The following is a 23,437-nucleotide window of genomic DNA, read 5'->3' on the forward strand; positions in this document are numbered from 1 at the left end:
ACACCATCAAACCAGGTGTCAGGAGGAGGAGGAGGACTGTGCAATCCCTGGTGCTCTCTGAGCTTGGTTGTTTTCTTGCAGACGTTTCATCACCCAACTTGGTAACATCATCAGTGCTAGAAGGGAGTGGGGGTTTACACTAATGTTCCCTAGCTGGATCATGAAACGTCTGCAAAAAGACCAAACTCAGAGAGCAGCAAGGACCCCACGGTTTTCCTCCTCCTCTCCACAAACCTCTCTCCCTTCTAGCACTGATGATGTTACCTAGTTGGGTCATGAAACGTCTGGAAAAAAACCAAGCTCAGAGAGCAGCAAGGACCCCACGGTTTTCCTCCTCCTCCTCTCTTTTCCTGTTTCTCCTCCTCTTTCTTCTCCTACTCTCCACAAACCCTTCTAGCACTGATGATGTTACCTAGTTGGAAACGTCTGGTGGCGCAGCAGACTAAAGCACTGCTATTAACATCTGCTGCCTGCAATTACTGTAAGTTCGAATCTCGCCAGGCTCAAGGTTGACTCAGCCTTCCATCCTTTCTAAGGTAGGTGAATTGAGGACCCAGTTTGTGGGGGCAATAAGCTGACATTGTATAAATATACAAAAGTATGAAGGCTATTGCTTAACGCATTGTAAGCCGCCCTGAGTCTCCAGAGAAGGGCGGCATATAAATCAAATAAAAACAAAAAACAAAAAACAGCGAAGTTCAGAGAGCACCAAGGACCCCACAGTCCTCCTCCTCTTCCTCCACCTCCCCACAACCCCCCCTCCCTTCTAACACTGATGATGCTACCTAGTTGGGTTATAAAATATCTGCAAAAAAGCCAAGCTCAGAGAGCACCAAGGTCCCCCCCATTTCAACCCTGGGCCAAAACTATTTAATTTGATTTTAATTCTGCTTTTAAATTTTGTAGGTATGGATTTTATTGTTGGCTGTTCACCGCCCTGAGTCCTTCGGGAGTAGGGCGGTATAGAAATCAAATCAAATAAATAAATAAATAAACCCTGACTTGGCTGGGTTTGCTCCCCAAAGCCACTGAGTGGGGTTTCCAAGCCACAGTGGCTTGGGTGCAGACACCGTGGTCAGCCAAAAGTATTTTTGTAGAGCCCTTTGTGTCCCACACCAGCCAGAAAAGGAGGCAAGGAAGTCAGCACAAGGCCACAGGAACCTCAAAGACATAAAACCAAGAGAGAAGGGGGGGGGGAGGGAATGCCAAATCTTAACTAGTAGTTCCGGAATGAAGCACCCAGCTAATCCGAGGCTCAAATAAGTTTTACTTTGTTTTAAACGCCATTTTTAATCTGTGTTTTTAGTCATGTGTTTATATTGTTTTATTATGCTGTTGTAAACTAACCAGGGCCACTTAAGAGAGATGGGAGATGTAGAAAATAAATAAATAAATAAATAAATAAATAAATAAATAAATAAATAAATAAAGACAGACAGACAGACAGACAGACAGACAGACAGACAGAGACAGACAGAGACAGACAGACACACACACACACAAAGATAGATAGATAGGTGATAGATAGATAGAAGATAGATAAGATAAAGATAAATGATAGATATACATTAGATTAGATCAGAGGTCTTCAAACTTGGCAGCTTTAAGACTTGTGGACTTCAACTCCCAGAATTCTCCAGCCAACATACCATAGCACAGCATAGCTGGCTGGAGGATTCTGGGAGTTGAAGTTCACAAGCCTTAAAGCTGCCAAGTTTGAAGACCTCTGGATTAGATGATAAAGATGAAAGACAGAGATAGATATAAAATGATAGATTAGATAGATAGATAGATAGAGAGATAGATAGAGAGAGAGAGAGATAGAGAGAGAGAGAGAGAGAGAGAGAGAGAGAGAGAGAGAGAGAGAGAGAGAGAGAGAGAGAAATCTGCTTCAGGCAGCTTGAATGGGGATCAACTAAGATCTGTTTCTACTCTGCAATGGGGCAGACCAGGATTTCAGTCTTACATCGATTCGCCTTAGGACCATATAACAGAAATTTTTTTAAAAAACCTAAAATACAGAGGGTCCTCAACTTACCACAGTCCACTTAGTGACCAAGTTACGACGGCACTGAAAAATTGTTTTACAACCAATGCAGCAGCACCTCCCCCATGGTCACATGATCAAAGTTTTAACACTTGGCAAATGATTCGCATTTATGACAGTCGCAGTGTCTGGGGTGGGTGGGGGGGGGTGTCACATGATTCCCCTTTGGCGACCTTCTGACAAGCAAAGCCAATGGGGGGGACCCAGAATTCACTTAACAACCCTGGCAAGAAAAGTCATAAAACGGAGCAAAATTCACTTAACAAATGTCTTGCTTAGCAACAAGTCTGGGGCTCCATTGTGGCCATAAGTCGAGGACTGCCTGTTTAGGACCTACTGCCAGGATAAAATAAGATTTAAAAAAACCTCACAGCCATCAAATACCTGCAGTGTGCAAGGAAAGTAAGTTTTGGGAAGGCAGGGATAGCGGTCTCTGATCGAGTCAATCACACGCCTCGCTTAATGACTGCAATTAACTTAACGGGCAGGGTCCATTAAGGACGTAACTCAAGGACTACCTGTGCTGGTCCATCTTCCACCAATATAAAAGCTGTCACTATAACAGGGGTGGGTTCTAAATTTTTTTACTACGGGTTCTGTGGGCATGGCTTATTTTGTGGGTGTGGCTTGGAAGTCATGTGACTAGGTGGGCGTGGCTAGCTGGTCAGTCATTTCTGGAAGGTCCTCACACTTACGACCAGTCCTCGCACTTACGACCCAACTCATTTGTTTGCTTTTAACAGTGATCAGCTGTAGGGCGGCCCTCTGAAGCCCCAGGGCAAGAGTTTAAACAGTTTTTTTCCTTCCAGCCGATCAGCTGGGACTCAGGAGGCAGCAATAGATTGGGGGCGGGGCCAAATAAAAGGTAAGAATAACATGGGGGGGCGGGGGGGCAGAAGGGCCCAGCTCCTGAACAGAGAGAACCGGTTCGGTGACTTCATATCGTCACCGCTACCAGCTCGGCCGAACCGGGAAGAACCCACCACTGCACTATAAGACTATCCAAAAACTGAATTTCAAAGTTTAGATCGAGGTATCCAACCTTGGTAAATTGTGGACTTCCAACTCCAAGAATTCCCCCGGGCTCTTCTTAAAAACCTCCAGTGATGAAGCACTCACTTCTGGTGGCAAGGAGTTCCACTGGTTAATGGTCCTCACTGTTAGGAAGTTTCTCCTTAGTTCTAGGTTGCTTCTCCCCTTGGTGAGTTTCCATCCGTTGCTACTTGTCCTGCCTTCAGGGGCTTTGGAGAATAGGTTGACCCCCCCCTTTCTTTGGGGCAGCCCCTCAAATATTGGAAGATGCCATCATGTCACCCCCTACTCCTTCTTTTCTCTAGACTAGGTATACCTAGTTCCTGCAACAGTTCATTATATATCTATATTATTTTTAGGAGTATTTTTCCCTTTTTCTTCTTTTTTTAAAAATAGAGCAGAGATTTTGCCCCAAAGTTGCTCTTTTTCCAAAAGGAACTGGACTTTCTTGGTTTTTTTTTTTTTCTTTGAAGACATTTCTCTTCTCATTCAAGAAACTTCTTCAGAACCGAAGAAGCTTCTTGGATGAGAAGGGAAACATTTTCAAAGAAAACATCAAGAAAGTCAATTTGCCTTTTGGGTGGGGGGGAAACCAATTTATGATAGGTGGACTTCCACTCCCAAAACCTGGAGCATCCTGGGAGTTGAAGTCTACCCCTTAGTTGGCTCGGGAATTCTGGGAGTTGAAGTCCACCTGTTTTAGCCAGCTGGGGAATTCTGGGAGTTCAAGTCCATAGGTCTTTCAAGTTGCCAAAGTTGAAATATTCTTGCTTTAGATTTTGAAAACTTGTGATGACTTCATCTCCGGGGTCTGTTGGGCTCCAGGAGGGGAGAAAAAAAGAACGCAAGGAAGCAGCTTCTTGCCCACCGAATGACACCCTCTTTATTCAAAAATATATTTATGAGACATTTCAGAATATACTGCGGCTAAAAGGACAGCCTGTCCCTCTAAATCTCTAAATTGATTCATGTACAGGTTTAAGAAAATGCCTCGTGGGGGCCGAGGGGACGGATCAGATCTGAGCCAAAAGACCACACAGTGCAGAGGTTGGGGGGTGGGGGAGGGGTCTTCGTCACAGGTCCCGCCTCGACCTCGAAAATCCAGTGGGTTTCAATTACTGTGAAACCAAGGATGGGATAATCTGGGGGGGGGGGGGGGTTGGAAGTGGGAACGCTGCGATTTGGACACGCTCGGTTGCACATCTGCGTGCACAAGGGGGGGCTTCTGGGGAGGGGGCTCTACGAAGGGGATCAGCCCTACTTGCTTCCAGACTCAAAGACCACTGGAAGTTGTGCCTTCTCTGCCAAATTGGGCTGAGCTGACGGAGAACGTGGAACTCGCGGCCCAAAGCGGCCACCCTGAGAAAGGGATTTGGGGTGGGGATGGGGGTGGGGGTGGGCACCAAGCAGAAAGCCCAACCCTTCCATGTAAGGGATTTGATCAAGTCTTCTAAAGCGGGGGTCTCTAACCTTGGCCATTTTAAAACTGGTGGACTTCAACTCCCAGAATTCCTCAGCCAGCCATGCCTGAGGTTTTTGTTTTCTGCCACTCCAGAGATCGCAGAGGAAAGGATTACAAGAGAGTAAGCAGGCCACAAGGTTTATGCTATGCATAAAAAGGAATGCATTAGTGCCGGGGGATTCTGGGAGTTGAAGTCCACATGTCTTTAAAGTGGCCAAGTTTGGAGACCCCACTCAAGAGGTGACATTTTCTGTTCAGAGCTTCAAGCTAGGTTGTTTACCAAATGCATCCTGCTGTTGGGCTCATTTTCTGCTTTACATCATCTAGAATATAGTGTTTCTCAACCTTGCTGGAAGATGGGTGGACTTCAACTCCCATAATTCCCCAGCCGGCCGTGCCTGGATATTTTTTTTTTTTCTGCCACTCCCTTGAGCGGAGAGATTGCAGAGGAAAGGATTACAAGAGAGCGAGCAGGCCACGAGGGGGCTAGGCATGAAAAGGAATGCATTAGTGCCGGGGAGTTCTGGGAGTTGAAGTCCACGAGTGTTAAAGTTGCCAGGGTTGGAGACCTTCGCTCTAAAGATAGAGGAGAGAGGATGACTCCTACGGCCACCAAATATGCGAAGAAGAGCAGAAAAGCCCCCCTCCCCATCCTCGGTGGGGGATCTCATGGCGAAATGAATGCTTGCATTTGCTATGTTAGCTGCGTTGCAAAATGGAAAGCACCCGCATGCAGGGGATAGTCTGACCTGCGGGTAGATCCAGGGCCATGGGCTCTGTTGCAAGGGGGGCAGCAGAAAATGTACCCACTGACTATCCCTCTCCTTCCCGCAGACTGGGAAGGGAATTAATTGGCAAGTTCCACAGCTTTGGAGATTAAGAGGAGGGGAGATGCTTTACTAAAGCCCATCAATTTGAACCTTCCACGCTTACCCTGTTTAATGCTGAGGAAGGAGAGATCTGGGAAAATGGGGAGGGGGAGCAGGAGGGGCTTTTGCTGATCCCCCCAGGTCCCAGGGCTGAAAGCAGAGGAAGGGGCCACCCGAGCTGATTTGGGGGAGGGGGGGGGAGGTGATCTGGGTGTCCCAGTGAAGTGGGGAAGCAGCTCCCCTGGGCTGATCCGTCAAGCAGCTGCCTCTGCCATTCCTGACTCAAAGGTCCCCCCCTCAAAAAAAATCGACACTGATCCACCCCTCAAAAGAATCCAGTTTTTGTTTTGTTTTTTTGTCAAATACAGGAGAAGAAAAATAAAACCAACACAGAACTCAAAAATTCTTCGAAGGCTCTGGGCACACATGATTTGTGACCCCCCGGAAGTGCCCAGAATTTTCCTCCAGAAAGACGCCTTCGGCCCCCCTCCCCAAAATAAGAGGCGGTGCCCTTCGGTGTCCACCTTCCTTCCCGCCCCCCCCCCCCCCCCGGTCACCCGGCTGGACGCCAGCCCCAGTGGAGATGGAGATGGGCGCAGGGCGGGGTCTCTGCCCGTCCCTTCCGAGCTCAGCTTCCCGCGAGGATCCCTCATCCTGACGAAAGGGGTCTGGTACTGGTGCCGGGGCAGGTGGGCAGGCAAGGCAGACCCCCCCTCCCCCCCCAGTTTTGTGTCCTAGTCAGTAGAGAAAAGGTCCCCGGCGGAGGGGAGAGGTGCCAGCCCGCCTGTAACGTTGGGCAGCAGCGAGAGGTCCGGCAGGCTCTGGATGTGGGACTTCAGCTCTTTGCGCACCTGGGTGACTCGGGCCAGTTTCTGCTTGTATTCCTGCAAAGGGAGGGAGAGGGAGACAGAGGGAGGGGATAGTCATTCATTTACTCATCTTATTTATTTTGTCACCTTTCTGAACTTTGGTGGAAGCCCTGAACTGCCCACCTCCCTCAAACAAGAGACTCTTGAGCGCTAAAACGTCAGAATACAAAAACGGTCCCTAAAAATCAAAACATTTTGCTTTTTGTTATAGGAATGGCTTGCACCTGCTGTTGTGTAAAAGCAAAATGTTGTGGTTGTAATGTTGTTATCTTCTCCTGTGCTAAAGAGAGTCAGAAGTCGGTGCCTTTTTCCTTCTTTTTCTTCCTTCCTTTCTGTTCTTTTCCCTCCCCCTCTCCTTAGTTTCCCACTACTTTTTTTAAATTTTTCTTTTTTTGTTTTGAAAAACCAATAAAATCATATATAAATAAGTAAGACTTCCCAGATGCGCACTTTAAAAAAAAAAATCAAAATCAAAAACTTAAGACCCAAAGGTGCTTTATTTTCCCCTCCCCCAAAAAACAACTGGATTTTTGTTTTTCCTTGAAGACGTTTCGCTTCTCGTCCAGGAAGCTTCTTCAGTGCTGGATGACTTCTTCATTGGAGAAGTTACTTGGATGAGTAAAGAAACGTCTCAGTTTTAATAAACTTTGCTCCAGGTGCCATGATTTAACCTTTTAAGACAAGGGCCCCCAAGACCCCCCCCAGGTCCGTGAACCAGCCTGCGAAAGCCCCATCCGTGGGATGCAGGGCAGCACCCGAAACCAGGCCTCCCCTCTGGTCCATGGAAAAGCCTCTCTCCGCGGAACCGGTCCCTGGTGCCCAAAAGCTTTTAAGATACTGATGGAGGGTCATCTCTCAGCTACATCTACCTGACACCCCCCCAAATGGGGAGGCAGAGGCCGTTACAGATCCCCCTCTCTTAAGGAGGTCCATCTGGTGGGACCAAGGTGAAGGGCCTTCTCCGTGGAACTTCATCCCTGCTTAGATAAGATCGGACAACCACCTTCGCTCTCTTTTGAAAGGCCCGGAAGACGGGATTCCGCCAGCGAGTCTGGAGACCAGAGGTGGCATTTCAGCCGGTTCGGACCGATTCCCTTGAACCGATGGCAGAGACCGCAGGTGGGCCTGATCACCCGCCCTGGCGCTATGCCCTCCTATTTAGCCACGTTTCCACGTAAGAATGTCTGAGACCCACCGCTTCTGGAGACCCCAGGGAGATACGGAGCCCAATCAAGGGGTTGGTGTGATTGTTGTCACCAGGAGGGTGGGGGGTTTCGTTGAGTTTTGTGCCGGTGGTTTTACTTCTCTGGAGTTACCATGAGAGGATTGGGCAGCCACCTGAATTGCCTTAATGAATGAATGAATGAATGAATGAATGAATGAATGAATGAATGAATGAAGCTGTAAAATGCACCCCAAGCACAGCACTATCAAACCACAGCACAGACGTGGCCATCACTCAGAAGAGTCGTGCCACACACACACACACCGGCTTTTGGAAGGAAGGCCTTACGCCGGCCCCGAAGAAGCCAAGGCTCCAGGAAGCTCTGATCTGCGCTCTTAGCACAGCTATGGGGATCTAAGAGGAGAGATGGGGCAGTCGCAAAAAACCTGCACAAGGAAGGAAAGAAGGAGGGAGGGAGAAGGAAGGAAAGAGGAAGGGAATGGAGGGAGGGAGAGAAGGAAAGAAGGAAGGAAGGAGGAAAGAGGAGAGGAAAGGAAAGGAAGGAGGGAGGGAGAAGTAAGGAAAGAAGAAAGAAAGGAAAGAGGAAAGAGAAGGGAAGGAAGAAAAGAAGCAAAAAAAGCAAAAGGAAGATAGGATCATCTGTTTCTTAAAATTAGCAGCATAACATACAGACAAATCACTAATAAAGTAGGGCAGTATGAAGGGGCTGCTTTTGTGAAATAAATGTCTCTAAGAAGCATTTATCCCTCAGAGACAGAGACTCCCACAGGCTTCCTGTGGGCTAAAATACGTCTATTAATGGCAGCTTTTAAACTATGTATAACCCTTGCAGCAGAAAGAGCTCCCAAGTCATCTGCCCAGCTCTATTTTGGCTGCTGTGGCAGGGAGCCTGGGAGGTGGAAAAGGTAGGGAAGAGAATGGCAGGGGTTCACACAGTCAATGTTTTCCAAAACACACACACACACACACACGCACACACACACACACACAGAGGGCCCTTTCTGTCCCTCTGCACATCTCTCTCCGTAAGGTCCTGACTCGGTTTGAGGCCGAAAATAGCAGCCCCCGTCCGCAGACGGAAGAGGAATGAGTTAATAGCTGAATCGGGAGTTTCCTTTGGGACGGAGGAATCTCTCTGAACATCTCTGGAGATTCTCAATCCTCCAGGCCACGGTTGTCCCAAAAGTGGTTTTTTTTTTTTCTTTTCTTGAAAAGGACTTCAGTTTTTGCTTTTTCTTAGAAAACGAGAAGCTTCAGAACGGAAGAAGCTCCTAGGAAAAAACAAAGCCCAGTTGCCTTTTGGGGGGAAAAATGCCCCTTTGGATTCTCTGAACATCCTGGTGGGAAAAAAGGATGATACAGCTGAGATTACACATTATTCCCTATCTGAAACTGGCCTTCTAGTCAAGATGGAGGCTGCCTGGGGACGGGGAGGGGAGGGGAGGGGAGGGGAGGGAGGGAGGGAGGGAGGGAGGAAGGAAGGAAGGAAGGAAGGAAGGAAGGAAGGAAGGAAGGAAGAAAAAGGAGGGAGAAGGGAGGGAGGAGGAAGGAAGAAAAAGGAGGGAGGAGGCAGGCAGGAAGGAAGGCAGAGAGGAAGGAAGGAAGGAAGGAAGGAAGGAAGGAAGGAAGGAAGGAAGGAAAAGGAGGGAGGAGGCAGGCAGGAAGGAAGGCAGAGAGGAAGGAAGGAAGGAAGGAAGGAAAGAAGGAAGGAAGGAAGGAAGGAAGAAAAAGGAGGGAGGAGGCAGGCAGGAAGGAAGGCAGAGAGGAAGGAAGGCAGAGAGGGAGGGAGGGAGGGAGGGAGAGACGGAAGAGGGAGGGAGGAAAAAGAAGAGGATAAGAGGAGGGAGACAGATGCAATGTATTGCTCTTCCTTGTCCCAAATCCGAGAGGACGAGGGGTAAATCAGGCAGAAGAAGGAGAACAGATTTAACACGTCTAAAATAATAGCAAGGCTTCCATTTGTATGTCTTGGCTAAATCCGTATTCTGTCTTTGTTGGAGGACAGCCTCCTCCTGCTCCCCCATAAAAGCCCCAGGCAGCGACTTCCCCTGGGGCCTAAGGGAGACCCTCACCTCCTTCCTCCTGGTCTCTTAAAGGGCTTGTTCTTAACCTCAGCAACTTCAAGATAGGCGGAGTTCAACTCCCAGAATCCCCCAGCCAGCTCTCTTTCTCTCTCCCCCTTTCTTTTTCCTTTTTCTTCCTTCCTTCCTTCCTTTCAAAGGGAAATGACACGAAGGCTTTACCCTCAAGCAAAACGTGCTAGGAGCTTTTCTGCAATTCTTCAGCTACAGGTAGCCCTTGTCTTATGACCATAATTGAGCTCAAAATTTCTGTTGCTAAGTGAGACGTTGCTTCAGTGGGGTTTGCCCCATTTCACAACTTTCCTTGCCACAGTTAAGTGAATCACCGCAGTTGTTAAGTCGGCCAGGCGGTTGTTAAGTGAATCTGGCTTCCCCATGGACTTTGCTCGTCGGAAGGTCGCAAAAGCGGATCAGGTGTCCCCCGGGGACACTGCAACCGTTGTAAATACGAGTCAAGTTGCCAAGCGTCTGAATTTTGATCACCTGACTATGGGGCAGTTGCAGCGGTCGTTAAGTGTGGAAAACAGCTGTGAGTCAATTTTTTCAGTGCCGCTGCAACTTCAAACGGTCACTAAACAAAATGGCTGTAAGTCGAGGACTACCCGTACAGGGGAAACCAGGGGAATCCCATGGAAGCGATCATGGGAACACAAGAGAAGTGCACAGCTCTGTTCGGAGGACTCTCTTCCCCCCCGGGTCCTGCGCATAGCTAGAAACACGCAGGAAAAAAATAGTTGTCAGAACCGAGGCTTCCATTGGGATCAGCCCTTTGATCTCGTCTCATGGAGACCTGCAAAACTCCACAAAAGGCAGAGATCCTTGGAAACCCTAACAGGGAAACCGGTCCGTCCCCCCCGGGCTCCCAGACTCTGCTGGAATAGTCAGTCTCCATCCACAAGAGATTTCAAAATCCCCTTAAAAGGAAGCGACTTCAAGCCAAGATGCAGCTGGACCCAGAAATTAACTTCGGCTCGTAAAGGCCCCACCAAAGCGTCCGAGAAACACCAGAAATGCAGGGGTCGCCCAGTGTTAACTGGCAAGGGAATTTCAGCTTTTTAAAGAGTCTACAGAAAAAACAGTGGGCCCCCTCCAAGAAAATGAAATTTAAGAGCACTAGGAATAGCCCTTAAAGACGGTTATAGCCCTTCACGGTGCTTTCACAGCCCCCTCTAAACGGTCTACAGAGTCAGCCTCTTTGTCCCCAACAATCTGGGTCCTCATTCTACCCACCTCGGAAGGACGGAAGGCTGAGTCGACCTTTAGGAGGGAGGGAGGGAGGGAGGGAGGGAAGGAAGGAAGGAAGGAAGGAAGGAAGGAAGGAAGGAAGGAAGGAAGGAAGGAAGGAAGGAAGGAAGGAAGGAAGGAAATGGGAAAGGCAGGAAGGTAGCAATAGCACTCACTTATATACCACTTCACAGTGCTTTACAGCCCTCTCTGAGCATCTGGATTTTGGCCACGTGACTGAGGAGATGCTGCAACGGTCGTAAGTGTGAAAAACGATCCTAAGTGCTGTTTTAACTTTGAGCAGGCACTAAACGAACTGTTGTAAGTCAAGGACTACCTGTGCTCAACTGAGCCCCAAATTATGCTCTTTAGCTTACAGCCATCGTAATGCAGTAGTCCTTGACTTACATCATTACATTACACCACCAAAAGGGAGTTCAGAATTTAAGTCGTTTAGTTGTTGCTCTCGTAAAACGAGGCACCTTCCCGTGCAATCCAAGCTCTCCGCATCGCAGTCGTTATGCAGAGCACGGGCTGCCTGAGGGGCTGGGAGAGGCCCTGGGTTGCTGGAGGAACGGTCGCAAGTCAAGGAGTTTTTACGCCTTCTGGAAACCGCCTGTGCTGGGGTGTGAGCATCTCACATTTTTCTTGATCTGGCTGCAAAACAGAGTAAATAAAATTCGTTTTTTCCAGCAGATCCTTTTGAACCTTTCCAAAGGGAACCCGCGACCCTTCGCTTTCTCCGTCTGTGGTTTCCATAGATGCCTTTCTGGCCCCCCTTTTTGGGCAGCCCCCCCCCCGCTCCCAGCGGGAGCGAGTTCAGGCGTGACTCGCGCCTGGGAAAAGCGGTCCCAGTCAGAGGGGTCCAGGAGTCCAGGACCATTTCAGGCCTCCCGGGTCAAGAAACATGATGAATCCATGCAGGCATTTTTAGGGGAATCACACGGATTTGCAATCGGCGTGGGCCAAGGAATGACCAAGTCAGCAGCAACCTCTAAATTTGAATTTTAACAATTAAATCGCCAGTCCCAGTCCCAGAGAGAGGAGAATTAACTACCCGTGTTTTCCTGAAAATAAGACCTGGGGTTATTTTCTTTTGGGTCCCAAAATAAGCACTAGGGCTTATTTTCGGGAAAACACGATTTCAGGGTGATCAGCCCAGCTGGGTGCCCCGACCCCCCAAAGCACGCACAAGAGGCGGCAAGCGTACGGGGACCAACGGTATCCAGCAGCAGCTGCAGCCCACTGGTCCCTCGGTCGGTGCACTCTGGGGCCGCGTAGAGTGGAAGGCAGGAGATCCTGATAGACGTGAAGCTGAGCCTCCCATGGCTGCCTGCCGTCCGGCCCACCGCCGATCAGCTTTCCTGCGGCGTGTCCGGATCACCTGCCTTCCCCCCGCACCTCTGCCTCTGTCTGCTGCCGGTGTTGCCGCAAGAAGATGAGCCTCCTGCAGCCGGCTGCCACTCCGGCCGACCGCCGCTCGGCTTTCCCACAGCACGTCCAGATCGCCTGCCTCCTCCTCCCACCTCTGCTTCTGCCTGCTACTTGCACAGGTGCTCAACTCACCTGTGTTGCACGGGTTGCGGCTGCTGCCGGATACCGTCAGCCCATGCGTGCTCGCCCACCCACCCCTTCACTGGGGTTTATTTTTTGGGTAGGGCTTATATTAGGTGCACATGTTTAAAAAAAAACAGGCTGGGGCTTACTTTCGGGGTAGGTCGTATTTTTGGGGAAACATGGTATTTTAATAACTGGATAGCTGAAGAATTACTTGGGAACGTTTGAAACGTAGACAACGGACGGCAGAAAATGAGCCAGCGGTCCAGCGAGTTTGACCCTTTGAGTTTCAGTTTATTCTTTTCAAATTCTGGTCAGATGATGGGCGTGCGTTTATCCTGAGCATGTTTAAAACTCAGATAAATGAACCACTATCTCTGCTGGAAATTGGCTCCAAGCTTCCTCTTTCCGCAAAGTCCTGTTTTCTAAGATCTGGGACGATCACAAGAGATCCAGATGTTTCCCTTATTTGGTTAGGTATTAAAGCCCTCTGACAAAATTAATGTTGGTCTATTAATGTCTGCTGTACGCCCATCTCACGACAGAGGTTTCTGCTGCAGGTACAGGCAGTCCTCGACTTACGGCCGCAATTGAGCACAAAATTTATGTAGTTCAGCGAGACTTTTGCTAAGTGAGTTTTTCCCCGGTTCACAGCTTTCCTCGCCACCTTTGTTAAGTGAGTCACTGCAGTTGATAAATGGATAACCTGGTTGTTAAGTGGATGTGGCTTCTCCGTTGACTTTGCTTGGCAAAAGGTCACAAAAGGGGATCATGTGACCCCAGGGCATGGCAACCGTCATAAATAGGAGTCGATTGCCAAGAGTCTGAATTTTGATCATGTGACCACGGAGATGCTGCAACTGTTTTTTTTTTCTTTTAAAAGCCTCTGACGATCCCAGCTGAGTTGCCTGATTGGCAGAGGCTTTTTTTTTTCTTTTAAAAACATTTTTTCTACAACCTCTTCGGCCGAAGAAGTTGTAAAAAAAATGCTTTTAAAAGCCTCTGACGATCCCGGCTGAGCTGCGTGATCATCAGAGGCTTTTAAAAGCATTTTTTTCTACAACTAGACTGTGCAGTCTCTGTGTCATATAACATATGTGGGTATATGCATAATTTTGTATTTATTTATTTATGTCATGGTTACAAAGTGTATTTTGGAGGTGGTGACCCTTTGAAAGCTGTACGCGATGAAATTTCATTTTAATGGATGCCGATTACTGTACATTCAAAGTGACAGCAAAGTTATTATTCTGTTCTGTTCTGTTCTGTTCTGTTCTGTTCTGTTCTCTCCTGTCCTGTCCTGTCCTGTCCTGTCCTGTCCTATCCTATCCTATCCTATCCTATCCTATCCTATCCTATCCTATCCTAATCCTATCCTATCCTATCCTATCCTATCCTATCCTATCCTATCCTATCCTATCCAATCCAATTCTATTCTATTCTATTCCATTCCATTCTCTATTCTCTATTTTCTATTTTCTATTTTCTATTTTCTATTCCATTCCATCCTATTCTACGCTATGCTACACTGGCTCAGGAATTCTGGGAGTTGAAGTCCATAGGCCCCAAAATCATGACAGGGGCCCACAACTGCTCAAGAGTGTCTGCTGAAGCCCTGACAGTTTGCTAAGAATGACACCACCCCTGGCAGAGGGCCCGGGCAAGCAGGACAATGAGAGACCTTCCCGTGTCTGCTCCAATGTGCCACGAAGACCAGGCCTGTTTCGGAACGATGACCCAGGTGATGTCCTGTCCTGCTTGTCCTAGAGAGCCCCCAAGCAGTCAGTTTCAATCCCTTCCCCCCCATGGGCTTCTGCAAGGCGTGGGGAGGCTGGCCAACTCACCCCTCCCCAAGGCCACCCAGGCCTGGATCTTGAAGAATGCCAGGAGGGTGGGAAGGGTACCACTGTGATGGCCTGTTGCCCGCCGGCCCCTCCAGAAGCCGAATCAGAGGAGGAGGAGGAGGAGGTGTGGGAGTCAAGGTCAGCATCAAGGCAAGCTGAGAGCTCCGAGGGGGAAGAGGGAATGGAGCTGGCAGAGAGAGAGAGAGAGAGAGAGAGAGAGAGAGGAGGAGCCTGGGCCATCCATCAGCCCTCAGATGGAGAGTCAACAGCCCCCAGGTCTGGAGGTGGCCGATGAGGAGGAGGAGGAACAGCTGGGTCCAGTGCCTGACGCATGGATGCACAGAAGGCAGAGGAGAGGAGAGCAGTGGAAATCTATGGGCCGGTCCTTGAGATGGAAGAGCCACCGCTGCTAGCGAAGCCCCACCCTAGCTCTGGGGATAAAAGGCAGGGGGCGGAGATGGATAGATGTGGCAGACAGCTATTCATATCCCTGCTGGACAGACTTGCTAGCCTGCGGTGAGAGAGAGAAACTTTTTGCCGGGGCTGCTGGCGCTCCTAATAAAGGAATCATTGCTTCGACTGCAGAGAGGGTTTCGTCGTGTTTGGGGAGCTGGGTCAGAACAGCCAAGCTCACCTCTAGCTTCTTCTCCTTCTCCGTCAGCACGTCCTTCTGGGTCTGCGTGTATTCAATCAGCATGCGTGCCAGCTGGCGCCGGTCTTCCAGTTCCGCCGCTAGCCGCCCGTTGTATTCTGCCAGCAGCAAACACGCCTCGTCCACCGTCTTCGACAGCCGCTCCGCCGCCTCTTTGTCTGCGCACGGAAGCGGTAAGCGCGTTACAGGGAGGCCACGCTAACAGCTTCTGCGTTGCTGACAAAGCAGCGGCCGTCCTTCCCTACACACCAACAACCACGCAGCACGGGGAGTCCTCAACTTACGAGAGCCCAAAATTTAGCTTTGCTAAGCGAGACACTGGCTAAGTCAGTTTTGCCCCGTTTCCCTAATGGGTTTTTTTTTTTCTGTGAATTGGCAAGAAAACGTGATAAATTACAATTACATGACAGCAGGACAGCACAACCGGTTGTAAATAGGAGCCAGTTGCCAAGGGTCCAAATTGTGATCGTGTGATCTTGGGAGGGGGGGGGAGGGGGTGTTGCGACAGTGTTTGACCGTTGTCAAACATGAGCTTAGGCTGTGGCTTCTTCAAGGGCCAATGGAATTCCAAACTGTCAATAAACAAATGGCGCTTAAGTTGAGAACTACTTATACCCTGGGGTGGGGAATTATGGCCCTTTTATGACTTGTGGACTTCAACTCCCAGAATTCCTGAGCCAGAAATTCTGGGAGTTAAAATCCACAAGTCTTTTTTTTTTTTAATCAAGTTTTATTGAATTTTTCCCTCTACATTCACCCGCATCTTTTTTTTTGAACAGAGTATTGGCCATATCTTGTCTTATACAATTTTTCAAATTTCAAATACATTTTACTCAATTACAATTTTGGCAAAATCTTCCCTTTTTCCCCTATTTTTTCTTTAATTTATATCTCAATATTTCTATGCTTATTTGTATAAACAACATCTTCATTCGCTCTCAAATTCTCATTTTCCTACTTGTTCACATTTATTCTCTTTTATTTAACAATTCCTTCTTTATCTTCATATCTTCATATGTGTGTTCGGGGTTGCCTTTCTTCCATTTCCTCTTTTTTGTTATACAGCAATCTTTCTTCTCAGTCTCTTCCCTCTCCCCCTCTTCCTTCCTTATTTCTTTCCCTCTTCTCCTGCTCCTTACTACTTCCCCTTCCTTTCTCCTTCTCCTCCTTTCTTCCTCCCTGACTAACCCTCTCTCCTACTCTGATTTCCCCTCCCTTCCTTCCCCCCCTCTCTTCTATCCCTCTCTCTCCTTCCCTTCTCTTCCATCTCTCTACTTCTTCTTTCATCTCTCTCTATTGCCGTATACATTTTCAATTTAACATTTTCCACTATGGTGTCCAGGCAACCCCAACCTTTATTTTATTTATTAAAATATATTTCTCAAAATTCCTCTTATCTTTTTAATTATTAACAATATATGTTTATAAATCACATCTTAATCATTTCTATTTTCCCCCCGACTTAATTAGTTCTTAATGTAATCTTAATTCGCCTTTTCTTCAATTCTTAATTGCAGTGTTGGAGGTTTATAAAATGGTTAAGTTGTAATAATATGGATAAATTTAATTGGTGGGATTAGAATAATTGTAATATTTTAAATTATATAAATGAAATGTAATCAAATCCACAAGTCTTAAAGGGGCCATGGTTCTCCACCTCTGACTTCTCCCATTCACCTTCCCGCTGAAAGTCTTAAGCAGAGGTCTTCAAACTTGGCTGCTTTAAGACTTGTGGACGTCAACTCCCAGAATTCTCCAGATGACGTCTACAAGCCTTAAAGCTGCCAAGTTTGGAGACCTCTGCTTAAGACTTTCAGCAGGAAGGTGAATAGGAGAAGTCAGAAGTGGAGAACCATGACCCCAGCTCTTAACACACCCAGGAACCCTTCCAAGTTTATTTAGGTTTCTCTCAGCCGACCGGCTCCGGCCCTCGGATCAGAGGCTCACCTGTGATCTTCTCCAGCAGGGACACATCCTGAACCTCCTGGGGAAGAGAAGCGATCTTCTGCCGCACGGTGGCATCGCCCGAGGCTGCGTTCTCCAAGTCTTGCAGGGCTTTGATCAAGTCCTCCGCCTGCCCGGGGGAGACAGAACAAGATGCCCGCTGTGGCTTCCCCAGAGACACCCCACCGCTCTGCTTCTGGCGCCTCTGCCCCAAAGCACTGCCCACCCCCGCAGGCGCTCTCTGCCAGGAGGAACAAAGGGGCCTCAGATGGGCCACTGGGGTCATCCGGAGTCCCCTAGGCTGCCCGTGCAGGTAATAGAATAAGAGAGTTATAAAGATGGGAGGGACCTTCCATGGAGGGCTTCTGGTCCAACCCTTTGCTCAGCCAGGGGTCTCCAAAGTTTAAGACTTGTGGACTTTAATTGCCAGAATTCTGGGAGTCTTTCTTTTCCTTCTTTCTCTTTCTTTCCTTCTCTCTTTTCTTCCTTTCCTTCCATCTTCCTTTCCCTTTCTTTTTTCCTTTTTCCTCCCTCCCTCCCTCCTCTTTCTTTCTCTTTCTTTCCCTCTCTCTTTTCTTCCTTCCCTTCCATCTTTCTTTCTCTTCCTTCCATCTTTTTCTTTTTTCCTTCCTTCCTTCCTTCCTCCCTCCCTCTTTCTTTCTTTCTTTTGAATTCTGGGAGTTGAAGTCCACACGTCTTAAAGCTGCCAGGTTTGGAGACCCCTGCCCTATACCATTCCTTTCTTTCTTTTCTTCCTTCCTTTTTTTTCTTTCCTTCTTTCTCTCTCTCTTTTTTTTTAATTTGATTTATATGCCGCCCTTCTCCGGAGATTCAGGGCGGCTTACAATGCGCTAAGCAATAGCCTTCATCCTTTTGTATATTTATACAAAGTCAGCTTATTGCCCCCACAAACTGGGTCCTCAATTTACCTACCTTAGAAAGGATGGAAGGCTGAGTCAACCTTGAGCCTTGGAGAGATTCGAACCAGCAGAAATTGCAGGCAGCTGTTCTTAATAACAGGGTGCTTTAGACCACTGTACTACCAAGGCTTCTTCCTTCCCTTCCATCTTTCTCTTTCTTTTCTTCCTTCCTTCCTTCTTCCCTCCTCCCTCCCTTCCTCTCTCTCTCTCTTTCTTTTGAATTCTGGGAGTTGAAGTCCACACGTCTTAAAGCTGCCAAGTTTGGAGACCCCTGCCCTATACCATGCCAGAGAAATGGCTGTCCAATCTCTTCTTGAAGACCCCCCATGATGGAGAACCCACAATCTCCGGAGGCAGACCGTTCCACTGGGTAATAGTTCTCCCTGTCAGGAGGGGGACAGCCCTCTCTCTGCCTGCATATTTACCTGCCCAGGTGACACTCAGCCAAGCTCCATGAGCTTGGGAGGACTGGTTAGGTCGACGTTCGCTAAAACCTTCCTCGGAGGAACCACGGAAGCAGCTAGGCTTAAAAATGCAACTTTGGGTTTCCTTGAACACTTCTTTAGGACTGACTCAGCTTACAACCAAAATCAGGACCAGAATTTCCATGGCTCAGCAAGGTGGCTCTTAAGTGAGTCATGCCAAGCTTGATGACTTTTTGCCATAATTGTTTTTCATTTATTCCATCCCGACTATTTGTATAAATAATTCAAGGTAGCCAACATAACTAATATTCTTCCTTCCTCCTCCTCCTCCTCTATTCCTTATTTATTTATTTATCAAATTTCTATACCGCCCTACTCCCGGGGAACTCAGGGCGGTGAACAGCCAAGATAAAATACAGATAATACAAACATTAAAAGTCCATTAAAATTATTAAATATTTTGGCCGAAAACAAATTTAAAACACCCAATTTATAAAACAAATTAAACAATTTAAAAATTTAAAAGGGAGAGTTAGGCCAGGCCAGCCTGCTGAAATAAAAATGTTTTAAGAGCACGATTCCTCACAACAACAACCCTGTGAGGTGGGCTGGGCTGAGAGAGAGAGAAAGGGACCGGCCCAAAGTCACCCAGCTGGCTTTCGGGGCTAAAGCAGGACTAGAATTCACAGCCTCCTGGCTTTCTTTTTCGTTAAGCGAATCACCAAAGTTGCTAAGTGAATCCTATGGTCATTAAGTGAGTCCCGCTTCCCCCACTGCTTTGCTTGTCGTAAGCTGGCCGGGAAGGTCACGAAGGGTGACCATGTGACCCTGCAACCATCCTAAATACATGCCAGTGGCCTGAATTTGCGTCATGCGATTATGGGAAGATGTTGCAATGGTTGTAAATGCGAGGACTGATCGTTAGGTCACTTTTTTACAGCACCACTGCAGCTCTGAACGAGTGGTGTGGTGGCCTAGAGGTGGAGCTCTCGCCTCACAATCAGGAGGTTGTGAGTTTGATCCAAGGTAGGGGCAGATATTTCTCTCTCTGGGCACACAGAGAACGTATCTGCTGAATATAACTCCGCATTGGCGACAGGAAAGGCATCCGGCCAATAAACACTAAACTCCATTCAGTTGCCCCGATTCTACCCCGATGCAAGGGATTACGGGGTCATTAAAAGAAGACCGTAATTCTAAAAGAATGGTTGTTAAGTTGAGACTACTTGTACACATGAAAGGGAAAAGGGGGGGGGGGGACTCAGTGTTGTAATATTTAAACAAGGGCTATCAAGAATCTTGATGACCTGCTCAATTCCTTTCTCAAAAATTCTTAATATTCCACACATTTGGCAAGCTATGAGAGAGCCTTCTCCAGCCTGCTGTTGAGGAGCGTTGGTTCCTCTCCAAGAGTTCAAAGGCCGTGTTTCTACAGGGGGGGAGCCAAAACTTTTGGGGGGGCCTTGAAAGTTCAAAGGAAGACCGGTGCTTTTCAGAGATCTTCTCCTTAATTTGCATGGTTTTCCTTTGAAGCCCGACATCTGCAAAGTGTCCTCCTCGGTGGAATAAATGGAATTTAAGGCCGCGGCTCCATCCTAAGAGGCCCCTCCAAGAGGGAGCGGGATAAAGCTGCTTTTCTGCTTAACGGAAGGATAGGCTGCCTTTCAAGCCCTTGGCCCTTTTAAGGGGAGACGGGCCACAAGACAACCCCCCCCCCGGGGGTGGAGGGGAGATGGCGTTAAAGGCTCTGCAAGGTGCCGGAGATTTGCCAGGGAACGCAGGGCAGGCAGCCAGATCAGCAACTGGGAGATAACTGGTCTTATCTGGCCAGGTCTTGAAATTCCGGCCTCTTGTTATTTTGGAGAAATTCCAGGGATGAGATTCCGCGGCTGCCCTCACTGCTCACCCAGGTGGCAGCTGCCCACAATTTGCCTTCTGGAGCACATTCAGCCCTTGCAAAGCGGCCCCTCCGAAAGGCCTGGAGGGCCTCACAGCAGGCGGTCCAGGTGCTCAGCAGAAGGAAAAAAAGAGAACCTGCTTACCAGAATCCGCATCACACCTGATGCTGGTTTATAATGGAGACCTACATTGCTCTGCCTCTAATCACCTACCTTGTCTCTCTCCATCTCGCTATCAAGTCTCTCTCTCTCTCTCTCTCTGTGTCTCATCTACCGATGTATCCATGTCTACAGTGGTGGGACTCAAATTTTTTTACTACTGGTTCTGTGGGCGTGGCTTGTGGGCGTGGCAGGGGAAGGTTACTGCAAAATCCCCATTCCCTCCCCACCCCATTAACCTGCTTTCCAGCTCCCTTCTCCTGTGCAGGGCAACAAAAGAAGACCCAGCTGATCAGCTGGGGAGGCAGAGAATAGGTGGTGGCAGGGCCAGCCAGAGGCGGCATTTGCTGGTTCTCCGAACTACTCAAAATTTCCGCTCCCGGTTCTCCAGAACTGGTCAGAACCTGCTGAAACCCACCTCTGTATTTCTATCTATCATCTTATCTAATCACATAGGAAAGAGGGATGGCATAAAAAATGTAATCAAAAAAATAAAACCTACCTTCTACCTCCCTATCTCTATAACTACATCTATCACTAGGGGACGCGGTGGCTCAGTGGCTAAGACGCTGAGCTTGTCGATCGAAAGGTCGGCAGTTCGAATCCCAAGTGCCGCATAACGGGGGAAGCCCCCTTTATTTGTCCCAGCTTCTGCCAATCTAGCAGTTCGAAAGTAGGTAAAAAATGCAAGTAGAAAAATAGGGACCACCAGATACGGAGGATCCCGGATCTGCGCACCTCTTAAGACCTTTTTATTCCATCAGGCTGGCCTGGCCTAATCGTTTCCCTTTTCCCCCCTTTTTAAAATGTAAATTTTAATCTGTTTTAAATTATTGGGGTGTTTTAAATCTGTCTTGGGCCAAATTGTTTAATTCGGTTTTACTTTGCTTTTAAATTTTGTATTTGTGTGTTTTATCTTGTGGCTGTTCACCGCCCTGAGTCCTTCGGGAGTAGGGTGGTATATAAATCAAATCAAATGAAATGAAATGAAACATGAATGAAAATGGTGGGAAGGGAACAGCGTTCCGTGCACCTTTGGCATTGAGTCATGCCGGCCACATGACCACGGAGACGTCTTCGGACCGCGCTGGCTCTTTGGCTTTGAAAGGGAGATGAGCAGCGTCCCCTAGAGTCGGGAACGACTATGTGCGAGGGGAACCTTTACCTTTATATCTATTACTATTTCTCTCTCTCTCTCATATCTCTCTATCATCTCCCTATCTCTGATCTCTATCTCTGTCTATCTTTATCATCTCTCTATCACCTATCTTTATCTTATCACCTCTACCGTTAATTTCCTACCTCTACTGACTGACTGACTGACTATCTATTTTATTTATCTATCTCTATCTCCATTTAGCTTTAATTTACCATCTCTCTCTCTCTCTAAAGACCTACTTTGCCTGTCTGTCTGTCTGGAGTGTGGAGAGATGCCACGCAATAACCCTCCAATGAAGGGCCAGGGGCTTTAAGCAAACGAAACACTTTCTCCTCAGCCCACTGCCTTCCAGGGGTCTCCAGCCAACTCCTCTTGTTCCCCATCAGCCGCAAGGCCCTATCCTGGCTGCGGATGATGGGCATGGGAGTCCAGCCACCCAGAGGGGCACAGAGGGAAGGGAAGGAAGGCGATCGGCTTGTCCGTCATGCCGCGCATGTTAATGGCTCCCCCTGGCGGCCGCTTGTGGCTCTTTCTCCCAGAGGGGCTGCCCTCTTGCCAGCGTACCAGAAGGGGCCCGGTGTTGGCGTCCTGTGGGGAGTAACTGCCAGGGTAGTCGTCGTCCTCCTCTTCCTGCATCTGCTGAAACGTCCTCTTCAGGGACTTCTTCTCCTCTGTAACTGAGAAGGGAAAGACGCTTTTCATCTTTGCAGCATGAAAACACCAAAATGTAAGGTATTACCAAGTCGACCTCCAAGAGTTCCTTGCCCACGGGGCTGGGGGATTTGTAAGGAAACCGGTTACCCAGGACACGGCGTGCCCCACCCCAAAATAAGCCGTTTCTGTTCCTCTGGGTTCCCTTCAACACTGCATTAAACACACACACACAGAGAGAGAGCAAGCCTACAGCTGCAAAGAGCCCAGGCTCCCCTTATATCCAAGCCTGGCACGGGTGTCCTGCCCATTATACAAGCAGATTTCAGGCCTATTTCTGCCCTGTGGAACACTCCCCCCCCCCACACACACACACAGGTGAGCGGGCATAACGTGTAAAAACATGGCCCTGCGGCCTTGTGTGGGGCGCCCAGAGGAGCATGTAGCTGATTGGCGCCCTGGAAGCCCGCCCTTTGTGCCTTTTAATTAACTTTTAACACTGAATTTTAATCATCCTCACTTTATTTTTCAATTTTATATACTGTTTTTATGTTTTAATATTTTAGTTGTATGTTGCCCAGAGTCCCCCTCTCAGGGAGATTAGATAGACAGATAGATACAAACTCAAGGTAAACCGTTCCAAACTCAATTGCAGAAAATGCAACTTCAGTAACAGAGTGGTCGATGCCTGGAATGCACTCCCTGACTCTGTGGCTTCTTCCCCAAACCCCCAAAACATTAACCTTAGACTGTCTACTGTTGACCTCACCCCATTCCTAAGAGGTCTGTAAGGGCCGTGCATAAGCGCACCAGCGTGCCTTCCGTCCCTGTCCTAAAATTCCTTTTTACTTTTACTCCTTTCATGTATTCAAATTATGTTTATACTTTTACCTGTTATCTTATATATGCTTGACAAATAAATAAATAAAATAAAATAAATAAATGATAGCTTGATGGATAGATGGACAGACAGATAGATAGACAGGGTGGGAGGGAGGGAGGGAAGGAAGGAAGGAAGGAAGGAAGGAGATGATGGATGGATAGATAGATAGGGTTAGGGATAGACAGAGACAGACAGACAAGATGGATAGATGGACAGACAGATGAGATGGGTGAAGATGGATGGATGGATGGATGAAAGAGAGAAAGAAAAAGGAAGGAAGGAAGGAAGGAAGGAAGGAAGGAAGGAAGGAAGGAAGGAAGGAAGGGGAGGGAGAGGGAAGCTTAATTCAAAGGATATCGTAGATATTTACTGCTCCCATGGAAACCCAATCACCCACACTGCCCTACTTGAAAGGCAAGCACACTCTACTGTTCTGCCCCAGCTCCGGATTCCTGAGGATGCTGACACACACCAACGGTCCTTATCAAATTTATTGAGTAGCAAGAATAAACCAAAGTCCGGCAAAGGTTGGCAACCAGCCCAGAAAACAAAATACGATAAGACTTTTCCAAAAA

The 23,437-nt window shown here is 48.1% G+C and overlaps 1 protein-coding gene across 3 annotated transcripts in view; it reads right to left on the reverse strand.

Moving 5' to 3' along the window:
- Window positions 1-5,735: 5,735 nt before the first annotated feature.
- RPRD1B (regulation of nuclear pre-mRNA domain containing 1B) overlaps window positions 5,736-23,437 on the reverse strand; it is a 43,536-nt gene continuing 25,834 nt past the window's right edge. The window contains exons 4-8 of one of the 3 annotated variants that reach the window (XM_070941862.1): window positions 21,893-22,005; window positions 16,771-16,897; window positions 14,806-14,981; window positions 7,475-7,626; window positions 6,212-6,294 (exon numbers count right to left, since the gene is read on the reverse strand). In XM_070941862.1, coding sequence (XP_070797963.1) covers window positions 7,510-7,626; window positions 14,806-14,981; window positions 16,771-16,897; window positions 21,893-22,005 — 533 coding nt within the window. In that variant the 3' untranslated portion in view covers window positions 6,212-6,294; window positions 7,475-7,509. Of the gene's footprint in view, window positions 6,295-7,474; window positions 7,627-11,330; window positions 11,428-14,805; window positions 14,982-16,770; window positions 16,898-21,892; window positions 22,006-23,437 lie in introns of those variants that run through there. The other 2 variants (XM_070941861.1, XM_070941863.1) reach the window with 2 other exon arrangements.

Source organism: Pituophis catenifer, unplaced genomic scaffold (assembly GCF_029215685.1).
Source record: "Pituophis catenifer annectens isolate HBS135680 unplaced genomic scaffold, rPitCat1.0.hap2 SCAF_3, whole genome shotgun sequence".
Lineage (NCBI taxonomy): Eukaryota > Metazoa > Chordata > Lepidosauria > Squamata > Colubridae > Pituophis > Pituophis catenifer.